General features: G+C 33.1%; 1 protein-coding gene across 2 annotated transcripts; it reads right to left on the bottom strand.

Moving 5' to 3' along the window:
• Window positions 1–65: 65 nt before the first annotated feature.
• Window positions 66–27770, bottom strand: LOC105333583 (transient-receptor-potential-like protein). Of its 2 annotated transcripts, none has more exons than XM_034445215.2 (11): window positions 27446–27770; window positions 20730–21684; window positions 15996–16338; window positions 15435–15882; window positions 13510–13705; window positions 12976–13191; window positions 5831–5878; window positions 4232–4297; window positions 2778–2843; window positions 2570–2685; window positions 66–1507 (listed from the first exon to the last, which is right to left on the bottom strand). In XM_034445215.2, exons 2-11 carry the CDS (start codon window positions 21666–21668, stop codon window positions 1159–1161), a joined length of 2787 nt encoding a protein of 928 aa, XP_034301106.2. In that variant the 5' UTR covers window positions 21669–21684; window positions 27446–27770; the 3' UTR covers window positions 66–1158. The 2 variants fall into 2 exon arrangements, with proteins under 2 accessions (XP_034301106.2, XP_034301108.2); XM_034445217.2 differs by having other exon boundaries at window positions 4241–4297; window positions 27446–27767.

The following is a 27770-nucleotide window of genomic DNA, read 5'->3' as shown; positions in this document are numbered from 1 at the left end:
TCAATATGTACTTGTACTTTCAGATACTCTAATTACCGAAACATACATATTTTATAACATTTCTGTATTTCTGTAAATCTTTATTGTATAAATTACAAACAAAATGGTATCAGTTCTTGATGTACTACAATCACATATGGCACATGATTTAAGCATGAGTGATGACATTCAGGTATCAGACAATATTCTAACGTTACCGCCGTCGCCCAATGATGACCGTTTGATCACCTGCATCAGACAGTGTGTTATACTGTTGCTACAGTTTAAACGAATTCAATTTTTAACAAAACAATAAAAACTACACTTAAAATACCACAGTTAAAATCTTAATGAGATAGAAAACAAAAAGCATCAATAATAAAATATAAACTAAAATTTAGACACCTCTCAACACACTTCTAGCACAGTTCACCAGTCAATCATGATTGTGACACATTGCTTCCAAAAATAAAACTTAAACAAGGAAATGGATATTTTTTCCACTGAATTGAATTCTAGTCCTTCAAACATCAATTCACAGTTGGAAAAAGAAAAACAACCCATCAGACACTGGAATGTACAGGAGTTAGTGGGAGCCAGGAATGATAGGTACAGTATCACAAGTACTTTATCACAACTACAATATCACAAAATGTCTCTATTTGAAATAAAAGTCATAGCTGAGTGGCTAGTTTGTAACAGTCCACACACAGCTTTACCACAGTACATGATAACTATATAACCATTAAATTTAAACTTTTACATGTAATCATGAATATCAAATCAAACTTTTACATGTAATCATGAATATCAAATCAAACTTTTACATGTAATCATGAATATCAAATCAAAATTAAAAATTAAGGATAACAATTTTATTTTCTTAGGACACAAAGACATACAATAGGAGTATACTCTTTGCATGAAAAAGCAAGTTCTATGTATTTCAATGATATTCTTTCTCTTCTGAAAACATTAAAAGCAATGCTACAGGATGCTAATGGGCCCTAACAACAAAAATTTGAATATATAATTCTTTCAAAAATTTGGTCTCGATTGACATTCAAGTTTACATGGAGTGAAAAAAAGACTATCAAAAACATTCTGAATCTCTTGTTTTGCTGAAATGTTATACAATGAATGTGCAAAATGATTCAAAATTAAATGAACCTATGTAAGTTACAGTTGTGTGTACAGATGTGTTGTGTAGAGATCTGAGTCAATGGATGGTAGTCTTTCCACTCCCTGAAAAGGCTGTAAATTGTCCTGTAACCTGGAACAAATTCCACTGATTATGTCCTCTTTCAACTGCTCAAGGTCATTAGAAGACAACATATGACCCCTGTCACTGATATGACCTCTGACCTGGGAATTACTCTGGGGACTATGACCTTGATACCCCACTGTTTGCTGTGGGTAGCTGGCCCTGTTAAACTCCTGTATGATGGACAGGATTTCTTGTTTCGTACTTTGCAATAGAGAGACAGCTAGGCAAGATTCTCTTTTTCTGTCGGCTCTTAACTCAAATCTGCAGAAAAAATAAGAGTAAAAAGAACACCATAAAAGAAAGAAAATGGACTTTAAACATGCGAGAATATCCAGAAATTAACTTGGACTACACTTTGTCCAAAAATATCACCAATTCATGTTTTGTTGAATTACTCATTATTTTCAAATACCCAGGATTCAAATGATGTTCATTCAAAAGTATGAAAAAATTCAAAGATTTCTCCGTTGAAATGCCCCTTTTAGCTTATCAGGTTTCAATACATGGCTAAAAAATGTGATGTCCATGGGGATTTTGTATTGCAGCTGACCCTGATGAAAAATTGCGCAAGCTATTCCCAGTGATGACATCATGTCAAACACTCTAACCTAAAATAGCTGTAAAATCTCAACCCTCCAGGATAGTTTTCGATTAAATATTGAGAAACACTATATATACTTTCAGTATTGCTCTAACAATATGACCAACCCATAAAACATTTTCATACATTTAACCGATAATGATATCTTTACTTTCAAAGTTCTTTTAATCATTCTTGTCCACCTTTTCTATGGGAAAAACAGGTGCTGTTGGATACCTTAGACATGAACGTTACATGTACCTGAAACTAGAGATGTCCAATTTGATCTCTAATAAACCATCCTCATTCACAGCTGAGACGTGAACATTACCTGAGACTAGAGATGTCATGTTTGATCTCTAACATTACCTGAGACTAGAGATGTCCTGTTTGATCTCTAACATTTCCTGAGACTAGAGATGTCCTGTTTGATCTCTAACATTACCTGAGACTAGAGATGTCCTGTTTGATCTCTAACATAACCTGAGACTAGAGATGTCCTGTTTGATCTCTAACATAACCAGAGACTAGAGATGTCCTGTTTGATCTATATTACTAGAGACTATATATGTCCTGTTTGATCTCTATTACCAGAGACTCGAGATGTCCTGTTTGATCTCTAACATTATCAGAGACTAGAGATGTCCTGTTTGATCTCTTACATTACCTGAGACTAGAGATGTCCTGTCTGATCTCTAACATTACCAGAGACTAGAGATGTCCAGTTTGATCACTAACATTACCTGAGACTTGAGATGTCTTGTTTGATCTCTAACAGGTCGTCCTCATTCACTCCGTCCAGCTGTCTGTCCTTCTTAAATTGATGGATGTACCGGCTCACCAGTCTCCTCATAATGTCCTGTAAAATTACGTTTAATATCAACAAAGTTCTTCAAAAAAAGATTTCTGTCTTGGAAATAACCTTTTATATGCAACATAGACGTTTAATACCTGATAATGGTTTTCATCGTTAGATCTGATACTTGTCTGGTTTTGTAGTGGAGGCTGGTACTTGATCTATAATAGATATAAACTACTATAACTTGATATGTTTTTTTTTAAATTAAATGCTTTAGTCTCTGTAAATTTATACTTCTATGACTAATTTTTTTGTTTCTGAGAGTTCTGTATGATGAAATTTAAAAAAAAAAATACTATTTGTGAGTAGAATCTCAGCAAAGAAATGAGAAAAGCAGCATGCTAATGATACTAATTTTTATATTCTTTCATCATGGTCAGATTAGTTCAGATCAAAACACACTTGTTTTGTTTTTTATTCATATGAGTCACACTTGAGTCTCAAACTCATTGGGACCCATAAACAAGAGGCCCATGGGTCACATAATGACCTGAGCACCAACAGCCATGATAAAATCAGATTTATGGAGTCATATACAAAATATCTAGATAATGTAGTAAAATAGATTGAAAAGAACTCAAGAAGATTTAGATCAAGAAGAACTATTCATAAAAAATTAATCTACATCAAACCGTCAACACCTTATCTAGGACCACAGTCTAAAAACTGAGAACAAACAAATGTCAACATGCTTGCTTATAAGTACATGTAATACCATATATTATAACATTTAAGTTTTTGAGAATAATGAAATTTATTTTCATTGTAAAAATTCAACAACAATCCCACCCTCCTCTGCCCCATTGTGGCCTCATTCTACCCCTGGGGGTCATGGTTTGAACAAATTTGAATCTACATTACCTGAGGATGCTTCCACACAAGCTACAGCTTTTCTGGTCAGATGGTTTTTGAGAAGATGATTTTAGAAAAATACCAACAAATGTTCAATAATTCTAGATTATCTCTCCTTTAAAGGGAACCTGGCCCTACATTTGAACTAACTTAAAAGCCCTTCATCTAATGATGCTTTGTGCCAAGTTTGGTTGAAATTGGCTCAGTGGTTCTAGAGAAGAAGATGAAATTGTGAAAAGTTTTCATCAACAACAACGAAGATGACAACGACAGACAACAGACAAATTTTGATTAGAAAAGCCAAAGGCTCAGGTGAGCTAAAAAAAACCCTGAGAGATATCTGAAAACTTTAGATAAAGAGGTCATATAACTCATTCAAATAATTGTTTAGGATGGACATTTAACTTATTGCATGCAACAAATCCATAATATTCAAAGAAACTAATATTAAGCTGTAATATATTAGAAAATTTCAAACGATAATTGAACTTATCCACTCTCGATATACCTGTACTATTAAGAAATAATGTGAAACAGACACACCAAGGTAAGTAAGAGAACAGCAGATGATGCATGATAAAGTAAGATAACACATAAGGAATATATACTAGTGCCCCCATAAAGTGTGCTACATTCAAATTGACATGTATTGGACACCATGAATAAAGTACATTCTACATTTCAATGACCTTACTTTACTGACCTCCTGAGGCAGGCTCTCTGATTTTATATTTATCCTTGTCTGAATCACAGCCTCTGTCTGCAATCAAATTGTTGGTGGTGATTACTAAACATTCATTCTATTGTATATCATAACTCATACATAAATAACAAGATATCTGTGAGCCAATGCTCACTAGTGATACCCCCGCTCTGATGTGAATATGCAAAATAAGCAAAGTCGACATTTAACAGAAAGCTGGCATCCGATTGGTACAGAAATATATCCCACAATATGGCATGCCTAAACAAATAATGTGTAAAAATTTCAAGCATCTGCGATAAACAGTTGCTGAGAATTCTTTGACAAAAATTTGTTTGAAAATTTTTGCTAAAAATAAACAAAGTCGTCATTTAACAGGAAGTTGACATCTGATTGGTACAAAAATATATCCCACAATATGGCATGCCAAAACAAATAGTGTGTTAAAATTTCAAGCATCTGCGATAAACAGTTGCTGAGAATTCTTTGACAAAAATTTGTTTGAAAATTTTGGCTAAAAATAAACAAAGTCGTCATTTAACAGGAAGTTGATGTCTGATTGGTACAAAAATATATCCCACGATACGGCATGCCTATACAAATATTGTGTAAAAATTTCAAGCATCTGCGATAGATAGTTGCTGAGAAATCTTTGACGAAAATTTGTTTGAAAATTTTAGTTAAAAAATAAGCAAAGTCGTCATTTAACAGGAAGTTGACATCCGATTGGTACAAAAATATATCCCACGATATGGCATGCCTTAACAAACACTGTGTAAAAATTTCAAGCATCTGGGATAAATAGTTGCTGAGATAAATGCGACAGAAATTTTTGTTACGGACGGACAGACAGACGGACAGACAGACAGACAGACACACAAGGGTAAAACAGTATACCCCCTCTCCTTCGGAGCGGGGGTATAAAAACAGGGAAGGGGGTGGGTGGGTGGGGGTAGTCAGCCCCCCCCCCCCCCAGCAAACACAACTATAAACTATCTCACAACCCCAACCTCCCCCCCCCCCCCCCCCCCCCCAACTGGAAACATTTCTGGATCTAAACATGAGCTCTATTTCATGTACATAGTTGAAATTTGTTAAAGATTTTTTTCTTCCCCCAACATTTAGATTCAAGTACTAAATGTGATAACTGTAAAGGATAATTGTAAAGGTCAAACGAAACTTACAGAATAAATGCAACAATATGTAGTACTAGAAGTGGCATATCATCTATAAACACCCAAACCTTCCCAAAGATAGGTTACTGTAGATTCCTTATATTTCACTAGTACTAATTCCGCGATTCAACCATTCTGCATCAAATCGCAAGAATATGAAATCGCGAACACTAGATTTTTATCATAGTTTCTTGAGTTTACACCTGTCAGAAAAATAACAGCAAGATTTTAAAATCTGAGAGATGGCAAATTTATGCGGATATTAATTCTCACGTTTAATTAGGAATTTACAGTAGTTTATATGCTTATTTCTCCTTTCAGAAAAACAATGGTGAAGTAATGGTGAAGTAATTTCATGCAAATAGGACGAAAACAGTTATCTAAGGACTATTTTAAATTCTGTCTATAGACTTACCGTGTTAATTTCCACAAAGTCTCGTATAGGTAATGTTGTAGGAACAGGCTGTATGTAATTAAACAAAAACAGAATCTCAAATTTCATGCTCACAATTAACATTATCAATGAATGCAAATGGAAAATGAAGAATGATAAATGTTTTGTTTTACACTAAATTCTATTAAGTTTTCATTTAAGTGATGTTTTGAAACCCTCATTTTTTAAGAATGATGTTTTCAATAAAAATTTGATTACTTGTAAGGAAATATAAAAAGATTATACATTAAGGCAGATTTAAATCCCTTACAGATAAAACAATTATCTTAAAAACAATATAAAAAGATACCAAGAAAACAGTACTATGCTAACCCGAATCTTTATTACTACACTACTTCACTCTCATAAAAAACAAGTTCATTATTAAATTATTATGAAATACCTATAAGGTAAAAAAATCTGTACATCCATCTATAGGGCCCTTGAACTTTGTCTTAACCATGCATTACAAAATATATGTAATTTGCATTTAACCTTCGAAAACAATTTCTGCTGTATAATGTTACAAATGTTCATGGTGAAAAACCTTGGTAGCTAATAGATTTAGATAATAGATGGTCTTCTTTCATTTAATAATGAAATAACTAAGTTCATATCACAGATATCCAATTACCAGGGGTACAGTTATTAATGCACTAACAAAAGGCCCATGGACCACATCTCTCACCTGAGGAACAATAGCCATAATAAAATCAGCTTTATGGAGCTTTATGGAGTCATATACAAAATATATTGACAACGTATGTAGTAGAATAGATTTGTGAAAATAAATTTTTCTCCAGATATTCTAATGTTAAGCATTAAGCCCTTTTTGTAACAGGATGATTTCATAGCCATTATATTACATATTAAGCTTCACAGTTCTAGAGATGATCTTAACAATTGCTCATAGATATATATATATTTACCTACATCAGGCTTTCAACCCTTGTGGGGCCCAATAATTGTCCAGGGGCCACAGTCTAAACAATTGAGAATCAACAATATGTCATATATAGCTTGCATATATTTTTACACATGAGTTTTTTAGAATAGTTTAAATTTTTTTCCTATGTAAAATTGGATCCCCTTTTGTGGCTCACCCTACCCCTGATGATCATGATTTGAACACGATTGAAACTACATTACCTGAGGATGCTTTTACATAAATTTCAGCTTGTCTGATAAATATTTGGGTTTTGAGAAGATTTTTGTAATATACCAATAATTTTTCAATTATTCTTAGTTATCTCCATTTAAAAGAGGGTGTGGCCCTTCATATCAACAAACTTAAATTCCTTCATTCAATAATGACTTGAGTTAAATTTGGTTTAAATTGGTTGAGTGGTTCTGGAGAAAAAGTCGAGAATGTAAAAAGCTTAAGGATGGACAGACAGACAGGCAGACAGATGCCAGACAAAAAGTGATCAGAAAAGTTCACTTAAGCTTTCAGCTCAGGTGAGCTAAAATTGTTTCATTTCAGCTTACTAATTACTGACTTATTACAATTCACTGTTTTTATATTGTATGTTAAATTTGGGAAAATATTTGTTTTGTCAGATACTTCAATGTTATATGTTTCCTTAAGATACCTCACTACGTCACAAGATGGCGATTTAAATGTTTTGTTAAACTGTTTATATCATTTCATTGGGTTGGATATCATTCCATTGGGTTGTATATCATCGTAGCTCAGTGGTTAAAGTATTGGGCTTCTGAACTGCAGACCATAAGTTCGAATCCGCCTGGAGCTTTTAATTGTTCATGTTTACTGAATTAAATTTTCCAAAATATAATTTTTCATCCAAAATTGCACATTTTTTTGCCTGTTTGAATAAATATTTCTTATCCATTATGACATCTATCACAATAAAGTAATTTCCTGCTGATTTGAGAAAATATTTCAGGGTGTAGTGAGCCACCTTAATATATTCTGTATTTCAAGTCATTAAGACAGTGTTGTTTGTTTATTGCAATACAACATATAATTTAACATGGCTCGGAACATGTATATCCTGATATAATTTCTCAAATCAGCAAAAAACGACTTGGTTATGAGATGTAGCATAATGCATAACAAGTGTACAAGTCAAATAGGCAAAAAAATAAATTTGGATCTTCTTCAAAGTCATAAAAAATCAATGAAATTTCACTGAATGAGCTCAAGGACTTCAAATATCATCCAGAAACTAAAGTACTACATTATGAAACTGATGGATTGATAAACGGATGGCTGGACAAACACTGATGGGGAGACCCAAACCATCTTCACTGCTTTTAGTCAAAAGTAGAGATTATTGAAAAATTTGAAAAGCTATCTCATCTTCATCCCTGGAATGCGTTTTATATTCTTTCCAAAGATTGATTGATTTCTAAATCATTTTGTCTAAAATGCAAAAAACAACACAAAAAATCAACATCAACTAAAACCTCAAAAACTTAACTAAGAAATGTATTACATGCTTGCTGTGGCAGAAATGTTTATTTGAGTTGGTTGAGCAAAATATGTATATTCCATCTTGCACTAAAAATTCTATATAATTAACTCTTAAGTTCATCATCAATAATTGTCAAATTATCTTATATCTTTAGGACAAGTTAATTTTTGCCACAATTTATGATTAAATGTGTAAGCTAAAACTGAGGGTTAAATGTCTTAATAATCAATCACTTAGAAATAGATTTTTGATTAACATGGAAGTCTTACATGGCAATCAAAACTTAATCTTACCAAAATAAACACAATTCACAGTCAAAATCAGACAGGCCATGGATCATGTCTAATGATAGGAATGCAAATTACAAACACACAGTTAAAATCACTGCTCTAACCTATTTTAATCTGGATGCAAATCAAATATCAAAATTCACGAAAAGCCAATTGATTTTCGTAGGTAAAAAAATTATTGTTCTTCATATGAGTTGTTGTATGAAATGACAATATTTATATTGAAGTTTAGCGATTATTCGGGAAACTAACGCATTTATTCGCAAAAGTTATGCATTATATCGTGAAAGTTTTGCATTTATTCGCGAAATTAATGCATTTATTCGTGAAAGTTTTGCATTTATTCACAAAACTAACGTGTTTATTGGTGAAATTTTTTTTTACCTTTGAAAATGAGCTCAATGGGCTTTCCTAGAAATTACATAGTCTGACAACAGAAAAAGACATTTTGATGATGACCATGTCATAAGGCCCATCTTTAAAAAAGGTCATCAGGATGAAAAGCACTTTTAATAGTTGACTTTACATTGACCTAAACTATGACTTAAAAATCTCTTTATCGCGATAAGATCTTTGGATGTTTGTTTTTCAACAAGTAATCTAATGGTATAGTATAAGGCATTAGAATTTTTTTAAAGGTTTCGTATGACCTTGATCTCTGATCTAGAATCGGTTCTAATAAATCAAGGTCACTGCACACCATATACCGTAAACCAATTTTTATTCGCGGCGACTTTATTTCGCGATTTACTGCCAATAAACTGGTTCACGACGACTAATGTTCGCGACCAAGCCTTATCCAGACCTGCATTGTTATAAAAACTATAGACAAAGGATTGGTTCGCGGTGAGAAATATTTGTGACGACAAGGTTCTCGCTAACCTTGCAAAAATTTCTTGCATGCGAATAAAAGTTGGTTTACAGTATGCAGAAACACTCTGTTGGTGAAGTATGAACCAGCTTGGGCCAAGAAGAGAGAATGTACATGCATAATCCAGATGAAGGTCTGCTTTGGTGTTAAGTTTAGACAGAGCTTTAATTACCTGTAACAAAAACATTAATCAAAATCCATTTTTCTTTAGAACTGACACTTTCATACCTGTTTAAAAATATTAAAATGGGCTATGCTTGAAATAAAACAAGAAGCCCATGGGCCACATCGCTCACCTGAGGAACACTAGGTATGATAAAATCAGCTTAATGGAGTCATAATACAAACTATCTGGACAATGTACAATAATACATGTAGATCCTGTATAAATAAAATCCATTATTCCCCCTCGATATTCTTATGTTTATAATAATTAGTCCCTTTTCTAACAGGATGATTTTATAGTCATATCACATGTTGAGTATTGCAGTTCTCAAACAGATCCTTAACAATTGTTCATATATGGGATATATAGCTACCGGTACATCAAACTCTGAACCGTCTTGTGAGGCTGAAGAATTGTCCTGGATCCAAAGTCTTAACAATTATAAAGAATCTTCTGGCTGATTAGTTTCTGAGAAGAAGATTTTTAAAGATTTACTCTATATATTCCTATGTAAAACTTCGACCCCCCCCCCTTGTAGCCCCACCCTACCCCCAGGGATCATGGTTTTCACAACTTTGAATCTACACTACCTGAGGATACTTCCACACAAGTTTCAGCTTTCCTGGCTGAGAATTTTCTGAGAAGAAGATTTTTAAAGATTTACTCTTTATATTCTTATGATTTTTAAAGATTTACTCTTTATATTTTTATGTAAAACTTTGAACCTCCATTGTGCCCTACCCTATCCCCTGGGGTCATGATTTTCACAACTTTGAATCTACACTACCTGAGGATGCTTCCACACGAGTTTCAGCTTTCCTGGCTGATTACCGTACTTTATAAGAAGATTTTTAAAGATTTACTCTATATATTCCTATGTAAAACTTTGACCCCCCATTGTGGCCCCACCCTGGGTCACCCCTCAGGTGAGCTAAAAAATGATATATGACAATCGTAGCAGCAAGTCCATACACAACTTTTCTTTCTCTTTGCTCCCTGCCATATTGCTTTAAAGTATGTATAAAAGTTTCATTAGTGTAATTAAAAGAAATTATTTTGTCACTATGTCAAGTGATGGTTGGTTTTCATCAAATCAAATTACGAGAGAAAATTATTTTTCATTATTCATCCAAAAAATAATATTATATAACCTTTAAATGCATTACTGTAACCCATTTCCTTGAATTCTGGTTACCTGTAATTATCTGCCACCACATAAAGATTTAAATGTGACCGAATAATAAAAATTAAAAACATGTGCAATAAGCATGAAAGATCAACTCAATGACGCTTTTGTAATGCAAAATGATTAGAAATTAATGTGCATTGTTTTTTTGTATTTTTTTTTTCACTCTGAATAAATTGAATATGTAAGTATGATTTTCAAATACAAAGGTAATTTTAGGTAAAAATCACGATACAGTTTGATCACTTTTCCTTTAAATACTAAAGTCAAACTTGACAAAAACATATTGGACATATTTGACACCAAGGTAAATTAAAAATTATGTATTGGTACGGTGTGTCACACTCATAGGGAAGTCAAGGTCACTTGACTCTTATAAGTTAATTTCTAGCTTTCACCAATTCTTATCAATATTACAGCAAAACTCGTTTATTACGAACACTGATATAGTGAATTCTCGGGTATAGCAAAATTTTTTGAGTCCCTGGCAAAATTCTGAACAAATCTATGCAAAATTTTACGGTTATAACAAATTTGAATATAATGAATTTACGGATATAGCGAACTCATTTTGAGTCCCTTAAAGGTGAATAGAAATGAAATTTGAAACTTTTATAACAAATTTCTACTCATTTTGAGTCCCTTAAAGGTGAATAAAAATGAGATTTAAAACTTTTATAACGAATTTCTTTACAGTTAAAAAAGATTGCATTAACATTTAAGATAATGGTTTGAATGAATTTATTTTCATAAATATTTTTCAATTCACAATCCAATTATTAACGGTATCAAAGTAATGTATTTTTATTTGAAGCCCCAAATAACAAACTTTATAGTCTGGTGAAAGAAAACGTGTATATAGTGAATTCGCTATAGTTATTAATACAAATTTGTTATACGGATATAACGAATTACGGATATAACAAAGTAAATCAACTGGTCCCTCAAAATTCTCTATAACCAAGTTTTACTGTAGTTGTTAGGGTTGTAATTGGGACAGCTTCATGTTGTGATGAACTTTCTATCATAAATGATAAAATCAAGTATAATTTAATGAACTTTTTTTCTTCACAATATTGTTACCTAACAGCATAGTGCAATGAGAAAATAGTGCAATGAGAAATAGTCAGTGTTAACTACAAATTGGTAAGTCATGAGTTCAATCCTGTCCGGGGCTTTTTTATTTTCAAAAATATTTTCAAATATACTTTTTGGTAAAATATTGTTGAATTTGAAAATTCTAAACCGGTGAGAGTATTTTGATAATCGTGCACATTTATCCACGTTAGTATTGACGTTAGTAGGTGTCACATACCACTTGCACTTGAAGTTAAATATCATTACAGTAACTGAACACCATTGCGAGGGTTTAAACTGGTTCAATTAAGTTTCTGATGTCTGCATTTTTTGAAAGCTGATAGACGGTTTTTCATATAAAAAAAAAAAACCATTTGATTAAATACATTGCATTGATACACAATACAAGCACATATATATATTCTAATATAAAAGGTTTTGATAAATGACAAAACATAAGGTAAATCAATACTGTCACTCAAACCAGATAAAACTCAACATTACTGGTACCTACAAGTTAACAATTTAATGGTATATAGAATCAAAAATCCAGTTCCTTATAAACTTCCACTTTTCAATTATTTTTAAGCTATCAAATACGGCAATATTTCTTCCAATTATCATATACATGTACATTGTTTTTCTAAAATTTCCAATTAGAAATACAATATGCTAGTATAGTTAATTTCTCTGAAATAAATCTGGTTGTGGACTACATACAGTTGTAGATGATGATATTAGATCAAATAAACTGAACCTGTGTCCTAGCTGTGTGATCTAGTACCACCATTAGATAATTATTGAAGTGAAAGATATATATTCAGGTACCCCAAAGAATCTTTCTGTTGAGCCTCCAATACTGCTAAATCATTTGTGATTCTTTTAAAGTACAGTATTCGTGCACATGCACTCAATATTTCATACATTCTGGTTATAATTAGTTCTGTATTTTTTATTTTCTCCAGTTTGCTTTTGTTGACACAATATTGTACTGCTAATATATGATACAAGATACTGAATGGTATGAAAAAATGAAGGACATCAGTAGAATAAATTACAAAAAAAAACAAGTACAATACACCATTGACTCTTTCCTTACCTTTACACTGCTAATGGAGGTTCGTCGCTTCGATCTGGTGAAGGGTCGGCTTTTGTTGATGCAGGAACTGAGGAAGTTTTTGAAGAAGGATGCAGCATAATAGATGGACTTGGGGCTAATGATCAGATTGAAGGGGGATGGAAGGGTGGATCCCTCGTCAAAGTAACCCATCCATAGCTTGGAGCGAGAAAACTTCCACTCCATGTCTGCATGGTTCTGAAATACAGACAAATCATCAAGTCAGTTTTTTGTCATCTCTATTTTTACTAGTCAGTATCTAAGACCTGATACAGTGAAGTATATTGCATAAAATATTGTTTTAACTTTAAACTACCGGGGGTACATGTATACAAGATAGAGATTTTTAAATGTCCGGTTATAGTTCAAGTCTGTTTAGTAAGATGCTATTTATTGTGCTCTGCAACATTGTGTTCTGCAACAACAACTTCAAAAAGTTGCCCAAAAACAATTAATCATTATCATATTTGCATTTAGTATCACCCCTTCCTAATTTGATTGAACAAAACGACTTGCCTCAATATTCTGGAATGAGTTTGACATCATGGCAATTAACATGTTAATGAGCACAATTATAGCCATACAGTGGTACAACATGAACATCAGGCGCCCCAGCATTTCAGTGAAGGTCTGGCCATTCTGGATCTTCAGGTCATGCTTCGCAGTGATCCCAAACAGCGACCAGTATAGGGTAGCATAGCTCTCACCAAGCCTCAAATAATAAAGCATTATGATTCTTGATAAAAATCGTGCAATGAAATCTTCAACCATACATGGAGCAAGTAAGAAGAAAATAATCCATTTATAACAATTCTATAAGCCAAACAATGGTAGATGTATTTTAATTATGACTCAATAGATTTGTATTTTAGGCATGCAGTTAGTATTTTAGTTTGATGCAAAATCCATGGGCTAAACATGATGCCAATACAGTACCCGCAACGTTATTTTTTACAATCCTATCCTATCGTATCGTGTATCAATCCTATCGTGCGTGTATACTGTTCTAACGTGCGTGAATCCTAGCTATCCTATCATGCGTGTATACTGTTCTATCGTGCGTTAATGCTATCCTATCGTGTGTTAATCCTATCAGGTTAATCGTTCAATTGTAACAGTTTTTCCGTTTATCCTATCGTGTTAATCGTTTCGTGCCTTTTCATAAGCAAGTAAATTAAAATATTTATTTCAAAGCTGCAATTCGCTCAGTGCGCCGTATACGAAAATTTATTGAACAAGAATTGTAAAATCCTTTCCAGCATTCTATTATGATACTAATTTCTTAACTTGTTAGATCAAAATTAACCAATATTACATGTAAATCATATCTGTAAGCATTAAAAATGAAAACTTAATGTAAACTATCGAAGTTCTTGGGAACAAGGTAACATATTTACCTGTATATATCGAATTTATTAAATCGTACGCGAGTGTATACTTGCGTAAACATTAACTTCTATGCAATATAATGTGTGTTTTATGCAACATGTTTTACAGAAACAAAAGTACCGGTATTTATGCTATAATTTATATTTAATTAAAACCAGAGTTGAACCCGTTATTTTCTGTGTGATAGTTGATTTTGGGCTGAAATGTTCTCGCAATCGGCTAGGGTGTGTGGTAATGAAAACAATGATAGCAAATTGTACGCAGAATGTGAACCTGCGGAAATATTTATTTAACTTGTATGTAATATAATTCGTTTTTAATGCATCATTTTCTTACACAGAAAGAAATTTATTTATGACAGATTTTATATTTACTTAAACAAGAGTTTGATTTTTATAATTAAACCCACTATTTTCCGTGTAATTTGATCTCGGGCTGAAATATTCACGGCGATCGGCTAGGGTGTTCAGTATTGAAGACAATGATAACAATTCAAAAGATTTATTGATTGTTTAAGCTCATAATTTTAGTGAAAAAAATAAACTGGTCATTTTTATACATTCTATAAAAAATAATGCAGCGATGATTAACAATTCGGCAATTATTACTAAATAGAATTTCCACGTAAATCTTTATTCGTGCGTGTTCTTTCTCAAATTCTGCCATTAACAGATTATTCGTGTAAATCGTTCAAGCGATTATACGTTTATCATGAACTTCGTTTATCCTTTCCTATCGTGTATCAATCCTATCCTATCGTGCGTGTATACTGTTCTATCGTGCGTTAATGCTATCCTATCGTGCATGTATATTGTTCTATCGTGCATTAATGCTATCCTATCGTGCGTGAATCCTATCCTATCGTTTATCTTGTAAAAAATAACGTTGCGGGTACTGTACATGTATTGAAATTCACAAATCCTGAAAATGTAAAAGGAACTTTGGTTGCTTCCTAGGCTTCAAATTACATTCTTACACTGTCAAGTCTTTTCTACTGTTACTTTATCAAATCAATATGCACGCAAGAGGTAAGACTGATTACATGTACTTACGACACAAATGCCACTGGGTCCTCGGGAACACGGCTCTTGTAATAATACCAGTAGAGCTGAGTCATTCCACAGGCAAAAGAGGTTAGGACCAGAAAGAATATAAACAGGAACTTCCCGATATCTATCAACATACAGCCCAGCGATATTTGGAGGGGTCCGAGATGCTGATTAGCCTGAGCCAGGTATATGATTCGAGAAAAGCTAAATACATTGGCCACTGCGAAAAGCCCCTCTGCTAGCAGAGTAGGGTCTACAATGGGCCAATCTTTTCTAGAAATCTCTCTGTCACCATATCTACCCGATTCAATTTGAACATATGCAACAAATCTTAAAGAAAATGTTGCTAGATAAAGTGATAGCATCATAAAGTCCAGCCAGTTCCACCACTGTCGTGTGTATGCTTTTAGACCTTCATCCCACAGCTGTTTGCACTCAGCCCAAACAAAGCCTGTAATAAAAAGCTGAATCTAAGAAAAAGCAAAATAAAATAATGTAAGAAAATTTATTCTTCTAAAAAATCATGCTTATTTGACGATAAAAATGTACAAAAGAAAATATTACCCATCACCCATAGGAAAATAAGCCACTCCAGTTCCGAGGGAGGGGGTCCCCTGGTATTTCCCCTGTCATTGGGGTTACTGATGTTGGTGGAGCATAGCACTAACAAAACCAGGAACACACCAAAAGAAGTGCTGTGATACAGAAACTTCATGAAAGGACTGCGCAGTAGTTGTCCTATCTTACTGCATGGGAATATGAGATAATACACCGCCATGAATGGAGCAATTAGGATCAGTCCCATACACAGCAAAAACTTGGTCAGGCCATTTCTCTTCCTCCATCCCGGAAGACCCTCGTACCAGATTGAGGTCAACAGTTGCTGACAGTGAGGGTGAGACACAAACTGAAAGTAAACATCAAGACATCAGTAAATTGATATAATTGTCAATTACCCTGCCTCCATATAGAATGCTATATTAACATATACACATATAATCAAACATTTGACACCATCTACAAATAACTGAAGAGCAGATCCAATCAAACTATTCTGGTTACAGAAATTTGACCTTGAACTTGATGAATGACCTTGAACTTTAGCAGCACCTTATGACCTCAACTTTCAGTATAACAGCAATTAAATAAATCCTTATGATGAACAAAGTTTATGTACTTCAAGAATAATGTTGAAGGAAGATTTTTATTTACCCTTCTATTTCAAAATAGGTTGGACAAATTAATTCAAGAACTTCATTGAGAAAAAATTTCCTCTTAATTATGTTCTACTAATGTAATGAGTAATTCAAGAGAGATAACACTTATTTGAATATATGCAAAACTTGCCACATTTGCAAAACGATTGATATCTTCCATTATCTTAATCGCATCTTTTAAACAGTCACATTGAACTACTGGCGTCAGGGATGGGGTAATGGTAATTTGTAATGGTAATTGAGTGTAATTAATTACAAATTTTGATGTAATTGGAAGTAATGTGTAATTGGCCACATTTTCAATTACATGTAATGGTAATTTAATTAATTACTTTAAAAAAAGGCATGTAATTCCAATTACTTTTCAATTACTTTCAATTACACACTGATGGACTTATAAATATTAAGCTGTCCACTACCCATTTTTCCCCCACAATGGTACATTAGGTCAAGTTCGAAGAGTAGTTAAAAAGCATTAAACTATTATTATATATATATCATTATGATACTAAATATTTTTCAAAATGGATTTTTTCAGTGATTCAATATTTAATGATAAGTTTCCCAAATTTAATTAAGTACATGTATTTGATGATTTGTTTGATCTCTTAAAAAATACTTATTTCCCTTCTTATTAGAATAATTAGTGTGTCAATTATCATTTAATTATAGTTTAAAACATCACTGTTTAATTTACAAACAAAATCAGTGTTATCGAAATTATATAAACTATCAAGTCATGCTTTGTAATTGATAGCCTAAAATACACAGAGCTAAAATGCATGGCTTCAAATGGGTTTAAGTTTTTGATGCCTAACATGTCCACAGGGTGTGTTCCCTGATTACTAACATTTGATTATTAGGTAGAGAACAACAGGTGTGAATTGTGTTTTGATAACAATTAAAGTCTGCCTCTTTACCCGAGATTAACCTGTACTTTGGCATTGTATTTACAAAGAAGAAAAAAATAATATATAAAAATGCAAAGGAGAAAGTTTTCATATAATAGTTTTGCATGCAAGAAGTACTTTAGGTGTAGGTTAAGGGATATTGCTTTTAAATTTTATTGAATATTAGGGTGTATGGGACACCTCCATATTGTGACTACCAGTACCTGCATTTTAAAATAAACAATAAAAACCAAATTTATATTTTTTCTTTCCAAAAATTGTAATCATCAGAATAGTTAGCAAATTCTCAAACAGTGAAATTATTTTGATTATGAGGAAATTTTATTCATATTATAGATATACCTCCTTAAATGTTTATGTGTTGTATATAAATCATGGTTTTAGTAAATTTTGATGAAAATGTAATTTGTAATTTAATTAATTACATCTGCAAAGTAATTGTAATTTAATTAATTACATTTCAAAACTCTTGTAATGGTAATGGTAATTTAATTGAAGAATTTAAGCAAGTAATTGTAATTTAATTAATTACTTTCCATTGTAATTGACCCCATCCCTGACTGGCGTATATAATGATTTGACGCTAGCACCTAAAAGCACTGATCATTTATCACGATACTAAATGACTTGTCAAGACCCTGCAATAGTCTTAACAAATCTCATCAATTGTATATACCATAGTCTAACCTTTACAGATACAGAAAATGCATGCTGCTATTATGTTGATGTTCAAAAACTATCATTAAGGAGAGACTTCTGCAATCACATATTAAGAGGATACAAATGCTGTAAATAATGAGACTGACTGAAGTGACTGAAGGCTGATTGACTCAAAACTTAAGTGCTCGTGACTGTCCGCAGATTTTTATTTTCGTTTTGTTGGTGCTATGTAATAACTTTTTAAAACGTTGTGCTTTAAATACAAAAACCCCCATAATGTTGACACATGAATCGTTTTGGCTACATGTAATACCTAACAGATGAACATTAAACAAATGACAGACAGAAAGTAATCAGAATTTAAGAGCTCACAAGCTCTCAGCTCAGCAGTGCTAAAAAGTGGATATAAAGTGGCATTTTCATTTGAAAAGAACTTCTAATACCTGAAATATGATGATAAGAAAATAGTCATGGACAAAACAATACTCAGCAAGATGGTCCGTATTAAGAGTGTCCTCAACTATTGTACTGCGCCAGTCTCCATTACTCTTGAACTAATTGTCATAACGATACAAGATATATATCTTTGACATGAGATACACATATCAGAAACCAAGATATACAGAATATGAAATGCTAAGGAGAACAAAAAGAAGATCAGAAATCAATTAAAACAATATCTCTTATCTTTTATGCAGCAGAGACATGATATTGAACTGACGGAATTTTTTGTATGGTAAACTTCTGCAATTTCTATATGTATAAAAGGGCTCATGTATGGGTTAATTTTCAGGGAAAAAATGTTAAGAACAATGAGTCAACAGTCGTAATGTTTTGCAGTACCTTTTTTGAAACTGTTTCTGTGGTAATAATGGTCATCACAAAATTCACATAAATTCCCCAACTCATACATTTCAGTAACAGATTTCCAGGACACAAATATGAGCTACACATTTACCAAAAACCATGGTTCAAGGTCACTGAACACCCTTTACCCACAGGCACTCTGGCCCTTATTTTCAAAAGTAAGCATCATTTAAGGTACACAACCCACTCAATTCATTGAATGAAAGAAGTTGTGAAGAATTTATTTTAATGGAAGAGACTGGGCATATGACAAAACATTAAAAAAAAAAAGAATGTATTTTGCTCCATGCTCTTCTTATCTTAAAATTCTCTCTCTCTCTTTCTCTCTCTCTCTCTCTCTCTCTCTCTCTCTCTTGATGCATCTCTCTTTCTCTTGATGCATCATTCACTTGCTTATTATTCTGACTAATCCTTCAAAAGAAAAGAAAAAAAAATACTCATGTTGTTGACAATTTTACAAACTTTAATATTCTTATTGTCATGAGATGTGATGCTTCAATATTCCAATAAAGCCACAACATGCAGAGCTCATTATAAAGAAGAAAATGACACAACAACAAAAATTCTCTTTTTTATGAAGAATTTGTCATTAAGACTTTGTGCCATCACAAAAACACAGCACTAATGATTCTGGAATTGAAAATCCTGCAACTCTGTTACTTTATAATGAACAACATACAGCTAATCTACCCTGCCAACTGGTGAGAAAGTCGAGATATTTATTAAAAAGATTGACGGTCCATATAATGCAACAGTTATATTGTTTCTAATCTCCTGTTACCACCCTAATAAGACCATGTATTCAATCACTATATATACATAAACTTTTTTTGATCCTGTATATGTATTTGATATTCTAACTACTGGTAAACTGAACCTTTGCAGATATATGTATTGTTGTCGTTTTGATAATGGTAATTTGAACCTGAGGATTGAAAAAATATATATAAATCAAGAGATCTATGGGTTAAACAAGAGAAAAGCTGTCAATGCGACAACAAACTGGGTTTTCTTTTGTGTGAACAGTATCCATAATCTATTTGTCAACCCTGAATTGATGAACACGACCTATCAAGAGAAATGGGGTACTCTATATGAAATATTTTTAGCAAAAAAATTTAAGTTAAACAGCTGGTAATTTTTCATAAATTATCTGAAATTAAAATCCTACCAATATGCACACTTCTGATATATGTACAATTAATCTGCAAAAGAACAACTTCCTATCTTGAAAACTGTAGGAGGAGTTCTCCGCATAATAAGGGTACCCTTTTGGCATCCCCCGCCTGCCATTTTCACCATTTCAATAACCGGATTTTTCCTTTGGAAAACCCAGTTAAAAAAACTCATTACATACATAAATTACTAACCAGCTGCAAATTTCTTTGACTGAAATAGCTTAAAAGATATCACTGAATACAAAAAAGCAGCCCATGGGCCATAACCATAATTCAATCTTATAAATGATTCCAGGGCTGGGGATCACATATATTAATATTCAGAGTTAAAACAATTTTCCTTATCTTATGACACTATAAAGAGATTAGTTCAATGAAAAGTACAAATAAAAAAGATAGAATAATATTGGGTTTTTTTTACCCAAATAAAATTTTCTGTATCAAATTTTGAAAAAAAGTAAATACCTGTTTTTGTTCATATTTGAGTGCCAACTTCAGCCTGGACAGGGTGAGTTTCTCTGGGAAAGAGGTCAAGTCCAACTCCTCTTCCTCCTCTCTCTCATCCTCCGAGTCGGAGCTCCGGTTCAGAACAGCCATGACCTCCTCACTGCTGCGACACTGGTCCAACAGATCACACGCATACTTCTTACACTGGTCACTCAGCTGAATATAAGTGTCCTTGAACTCATTCTCTGTCAAGGCCAACTTCTGAAGTTCCCAGGACAGCTTGAAGGCTGTGAGGATGGGGTCAGTGCTGGTGAGGGATATCCAGGCAGGACTGGCCAAGGCTTTGTAGGAGTTGATACGAAACAGGGAATGTCTAAGACTGTCCTCATTGACCTTCTCCCGACAACCTTGACACGAGCAAGACAGCATGTGGGGAAACTCTATATTTGCCCCTCTGAGGAGAATCAACTGAAGGATCTCAAACTGATTACAATGGGCTGCCAATATAATTGGGCAGATGTCTGACGAGTAGTCTGAACTTTCTTCCCCCCTTCGTTTAGTTTTAGACCAATCAGGTCCAAGCATTTCCAAAGAGATGCTCGGATGATCAATAAGCATTTCCACTATTCTGTAAACCCCCTCTCTGATTGCATACAAAAGAGCATCACCAATCTTAACTCCGTCCTGCTGCAAAAGAATCTCGACCAATTCCACGTTTTCATTATCGACAGCGATCTGAATTGCGGACCGTCCCAGCATGTTGGTGCAGTTGACATTGACGGGGTCGGGTCCCTGCAGGCACCGTATGACCGTGGGTTTGTCCCCTCGCTCTACCGCCTCCAGAAATACCCTCTCTTGTGTATTGTTCATCTGTGACCGTTTGAGTGGCTCCAAGGGCATGATGACTGGACTCCGAGTCTGGTAGCACCTGGTGTGAGGTTGACTGCCAGCCAGCATGTCTTGTATAAGCTACCTGTGAATTCAAGCACATACTGATAATATCCCTCGTATATCTACCACACGTAATTGGCATCATCTTTGCAAAGTATTGATTATGACTTAATGATATTTCCTGTTTTTTCTTCAATGTGAATGATGAGTTATTAGTACAGTATTGTTAAATATATATATTACATGCCATATTCTGAGTTCCATTACAATTCCATTGACAAAATGCAGAACTTATATGAGTATGCAGACAGGCTTGTAAGATTTTGTGACACATCAAATGAAACTAATGAACTCAATTTCTCTGAGGACTTCCTCTCACAAATGACAAGATAACACAATCTAAGGACACTAAACTAATTATAAACAACAGTTCTCTTTACTGCAGAATAAAGTACACTGTGATCCCAATAGCTGGCCTCTTAAATTCCAGCATAACTGTTTATATAGACTTGTGTTCTTTTAATTTACCACACATGGACATAAAATGCTATATTATCATTTTACTATATCATGCAAGAAATATTTTTTAGTCTTCTTATTCAAAATATATTGAATGTACATTTTGAATTTCTATCCAGTTTGAAATCAGTTGATAAAAAAATAATAGACAAATGGACATTTCAATTCATATCATTGATAGTATTTTCTTTCATTGTTGTATGAAAATACATCCCGTGTTGTAGGATTTAAGTTACAATTAAAAAAAATATCAACAGTTTGATTAAAAATCTCCAAAACTTAACACATGGGCACCTAAAATAGCAAAATAATTTCTCTGGAAGATCGAAGCATCTCTACCATTATGTAAGATAATGAAGATAACAGTAATACATGTACTATTATAAAGCATTATTTTACATATGCTCGCCAAGGGAATAATAAATGTCAAACTACCAATGTTTCAACAGCCTACTTTTTGAAATTGACTGACACTTAAACCTTGTAATGTTTTTTTTCCAATACAAGGGAATCTATTAACTTAATTGAAATACTGCCTACTGAATGTTTGTTATTAAATGGCTTGTCAGATACTGAATGGAATGGGAAAAGCATTCAGATAAATCAGAGAGAGAGAGAGAGAGAGAGAGAGAGAGAGAGAGAGAGAGAGAGAGAGAGAGAGACAGAGACAGAGACAGAGACAGAGAGACAGAGAGAGAGAGAGAGAAAGAGAGAGGGGGATAGAGATAGACAGAGAGAAAGAAAGAGAATTGCATCTTAATATTAATACTGACTAACCTGAAACACTACACTATCTGTTACAGAGGATTTTACTTAGCTTTGTCAGAATCAAGAGGATTAGAATTCAAAGCGCCTACAGTTCTGATAAAACGTTTGGTTTTTGTGCCAAATAAGCAAGTCTGGGTTTTTTCCATAAGGGTGGGGAGAATATTGACAGATTCTCACACAATATATGACACAAACAAGAATGACATGGCCAAATTTCAAATTAAGAGTATAAAGTCAATACAAATCCTCTTATTTCCATACGTTAACAAAGGCCATTGTACAGTACTAACAGGCAAAGCATGACTTCACTATGATATATTTGGACAGTCTATTAAGGTGGAATACATCAAGAAAAAGTCACTCATATTAACAGTAAATTATTTGATTATGAAAGATATAATGATAAATAAACTGTACATATGTCAAACAAGCAAAAAAAATTGCAGTTTGGGGATGAAAAATGAATATCTAAAAAACTCAATTCAGTTAGTATAATAACAAAAGCCTCTGTGGGATTCGAACTCAGGATGAACGGATCACAAGCAGGACATTTTATCCACTTGGCTATGGAGTATTTTACATGTTGCCGGCGATAAAATTCTTTTAATAAAAAGAAATGTCATTTCGATCAGAGATCAGCCATTATGTGATGATGCGTTATCCCACCTTAACTGACCATGACATACTGTTGGTGAAATATTAAGGTCAGACGACACGTTCCTCAATTTTAGATAACTTTTTCCAGGAATTTGTTAATGGTTTACAACTACTTTGACAAGCTTTTTTGCAAAAAATTAGGGTACCTTACCAGGCATTTCTGCAAAATACTAGAGTATGCAATTTCCTATATAATCTTCTTGAAAATACACTTGAATTGCTGATATAAAAATAAATACATCTACAACACATCTAAATTCACTATAATAGAACTATATCTCCGCCGGGGCGGGGCTTTGAACTCACGACCTCTAGAACCTGTACGCTCCTGGCAGTGAGCAGCCACAGTTCTAACCACTCGACCATCTAGGCATATAACCAAATACAAGTAAATTTTGATCATTTTTAAAGTAATTATAAAATAAATTTTTTTTATTGGAACTCTTTATTACGAGGAGATACAAAAAAAATTCTCGAGGAACGTGTTGTCTGACCTTAAATTCTAGTAGAGACAAAAATTCATGGTCGACCTGCACAATTGATACATGTTAATAACATCAGGTGTTGTATCATTTAGTAGGAGAAATTAATGAAACATAAACTTTGTAAATTCAATATAATTATAATAACAAATTATAATACCATATAATGGTAATAATATGATGTCATGTTTTATTATATTTTTCATCGCCAGTCTTATTTTTTGAGTAGAACTAAAATAAATGAGACACCCTACAAATTGGTCTAGCATGACATTCAATCAAGAACCATGAGTAGCACCAAAGGTCATGTACAATAAAAATGCTTAAAAACAAAGTGACAGGGACGGGTGATTTTGCTTCCTTATAAGCGTTATTTATTATATCTCATTCTGTCAAGTCCACATGTAATAAAGTCATAAGGAATGAAAATCACTTTGCTGTTAGCATCAATTCATTATAAGCATGTTCACTTTAACCATGTTTTACTGTAATGATGAGAAATCAATACACATACATAGAAGCATTTTCCCCCCTTTTGCTTTAATTTTTGCTCCCAAAGTTCTCTTTTTACTTAGTTGAAGAATCCATTAGTCCTCATGATCACTAAGTTGAGGAATCCATTAGTCCTCTTGGTCACTAGGTTGAAGAATCCATTAGTCCTCTTGGTCACATAGATGAAGAATCCATTAGTCCTCTTGGTCACTATAATTATGTTAAAAAATCCATTAGTCCTCTTGGTAACTTAGTTGAAGAATCCATTAGTCCTCTTGGTCACTATGTTGAAGAATCCATTAGTCCTCATGGTCACTTAGTGTAAGAATCCATTAGTCCTCATGGTCATTTAGTTGAAATATTCAAAACCCCGCTGTCACCAACTTTCCTCAAGTCAATACTCAGCCTCAAGTCAGAGTTTCCCTCTCAAATTTATGTACTTTCCTACTATGGATTTGTGTTGAGGTCTGAGTTGAATAATCCACAAAATTGGTGACGGCGGAGCCTGAACTGTCAGCTAATTTAATGCCCTGCCTAGTTTTTAATTTATTTTTTTTTCATATTGAAAACTAAGAGACAGACATAATTTTTCAACACTTAATCTTAAGACTTTTGATTTATTCCCAAAATGTTGTTCTATTGCTGAAATGATTGTAGAAATTATTACGTAATAATTTAGGTATGCATGGTGATATTTGTATGTATGGACAGAGGGTGTCTAGCTAGTACATCTTCTGAAACAATGGTATATATGCATACATGTATTTTTTTAAAAACCAATAAGTGTTACAGTGACAATTTTAGTTACTTCTTTGAATTCAAGCATACTTTGTGTAATTAAGAGGGGCAGATGATTCAAAATATTGACGAAACTGCAGACTGTAAATCCTCAATGCATCATCTATCAGAAAACCTTATTATAAAAGGCAGCTTATTATACAAAAGGCAACTTACAATAAAATGCAGCATGTTTAACAACCAATTGAAATCAGCGTGTCTAATAATCTATTAAATTAAGGATGTCTAACAAAATGGTTATTGTTTATTAATGCATGGTGAATATTTGATAGTTTAAAAAAAAACTGTAACATATGATGCAAACACTATTTTAAAAGTCTATAATCTAAAGCATACTTTTCCCTTTTAAGCCAAAAAAAATTTATCTGTGTTTCACGTTTCCCGACCTACCCTATTTTTTATGCGCCAACCCTTACACTTTTTTTTCCAAATCCAGATTACCAATCGTGATTGGTTAAACAATAGAGTCTTTACAATCGGAGTTTAAAAAAAAAAGCTTGTAACAATTCAAAAGAAAACACCACTTATCAATATCACCCTTTAAAGATTTCTAAGTGCAGTTCGACAGCATGGATGAAAGTTATCCTGGGGTATTTTAGCTAAATGGGTATCAATGCAATAAATAGTTTCTCATGGCAGTGATGTTATAAATTGATATAAAGATGTATACGAAAAAAGCAGAGGCAAAATTTTCTTTTTTTTCAGGGTGTAGAGACTGCAGACATCGTAAGTCTTTGAATAGGCCTTACAAACTTTCTCATTGTAAATATAATATAATTAAAATGTTGCAGTTCAATTGCAAATGACATTTTAAAACCATTATTTATTCATTTTAAAAATTTTATTGAGGAGATTTAATTTTAAGGCTATCGTCTGATGAACCAGAATTTCCACTGTTTCTGAATTCAACATCTACATTCCACTTATGTATAGAAAAACCATATGCTAGAAAAGGAGAAAAAGCTCATTTTTTTTTTTAAAGCCAACCTACCTACCCTTTTTTAAAATTTGATGAAATAGGAAACCCACATATATTTTTTTGGCCTTTTTGGGTATAGCACAGGATTATTATTTTTAACTTTAATGCAATTAATGTGTTGGAACAAAAATAAAACTGCATTTAGTTATTTTGGCTGACTGTTTGACATTTATCCAGACAATCAAATACATTTAAAAGTCTTTTATTGGAAAAATAAAATAGATTAAAGTGGGGGGAGGGCTTCATAAAAGATAATCTGGAGTAAAAAGTAATGGTAAATTTCCTTGAGCTAGTCACATAAATTCAATATTTAGATTCTCATCCTGATTTGCAAAAAATATGGGACGGGTGGGTGGATTTTATTTTTTATTTCTAAAATTTTTTTTTTTCCAATTTATGTTCAGTTCTAGAAATACCAACTGCTCTATCCTTTTTTTAAATTGTTAATGCTAATATGAGTACAAAAACCAATATTTAATCTTTTAATTTCATTTTATTTCAACTTAACTGAACATGCATGAAGACACTAGTATCCTTATGATGATAAACATGACTGGAATCAAACGATGATCCACATGTTCATCAGCTGTTAAAATGTACTAAATTTTTTGTATACCAACCTGATTTTTTTCCCCAAAATTTTTTTTGGCACAATTTAAAAAATAAAATAAAATAAAATACATTGGGGTGGGCCACTTTCAGACGGGTGAGCTAGGGTGAGAATCTAAAGATTAATTTTATGTGGCCTAATTTTATGTAGCATATCAAGTATAAAGGTTAACACACCCTAAAGAAGCTTTTTTTTCCTTTACACAAATCTTGCAACAGACTTGGAATCTGATCTAATTAATTCCACAGAAAACCCAAAGCATGAATAGTTGCGATACACAATTTGAGTACAGGAGCATGTAATTTGTTATAGGAGAATATCCTTTGTCACTTTGTCAGCTCAGTTTACTTTGACTGTTTCAACAATAGCATATAGGGAAAAATTCAACCCAAAGAAAATTCTTCCTATTACTGAAAAAATGAAAAACTTGGCTTTATTTCCTCGAATTCATGAGAAAATTGTCTTACTTTAAGTTCACTTAGACCAGGTCATTTAAAATGATAAAAGTTAATTAAGAAAAAGAAAGAGAAGCACTCACTGCAGTTTTGTCATTTGATGAAATTATTCACTGGCCAGTAACCACATTAGACACAAAATCATTGGGCAATGGTCCCCCTCCATCTTCCGAAGGCATCTCTTGGCATCAAGCGGAGCCGAGAAATCAATAGACTCCAGGCTGTGAACAACATGCTCTCAGCATCATCACATTTCTGTCTTTCACACTGACACGCCATCTCTCAGCTGATTGGCCCTTCAGAAAACTTTCTTTTTAAATCATATCGGAAATTCATTTTATTTAATAAATATAACTTGTAGTTATTCATGTAAAAGATGCATAAATCTTTAATTATTAACATAAAGAT

This window comes from Magallana gigas, chromosome 2, assembly GCF_963853765.1.
Source record: "Magallana gigas chromosome 2, xbMagGiga1.1, whole genome shotgun sequence".
In the NCBI taxonomy this organism is placed as follows: domain Eukaryota; kingdom Metazoa; phylum Mollusca; class Bivalvia; order Ostreida; family Ostreidae; genus Magallana; species Magallana gigas.
This window is presented reverse-complemented; position numbering and strand designations above follow the sequence as displayed.

What these genes read in the sequence shown, in the direction of transcription:
- LOC105333583 (XM_034445215.2), bottom strand. Translation starts at nt 21,668, where the DNA reads ATGCTGGCTGGCAGTCAACCTCACACCAGGTGCTACCAGACTCGGAGT. An exon ending in TATTTTCCTATGGGTGATGG is followed by an intron (nt 15,883 to 15,995) that starts GTAATATTTTCT and finishes TTTTTATTACAG; the next exon opens with GCTTTGTTTGGGCTGAGTGC. An exon ending in GACCCAGTGGCATTTGTGTC is followed by an intron (nt 13,706 to 15,434) that starts GTAAGTACATGT and finishes TTATTATTTGAG; the next exon opens with GCTTGGTGAGAGCTATGCTA.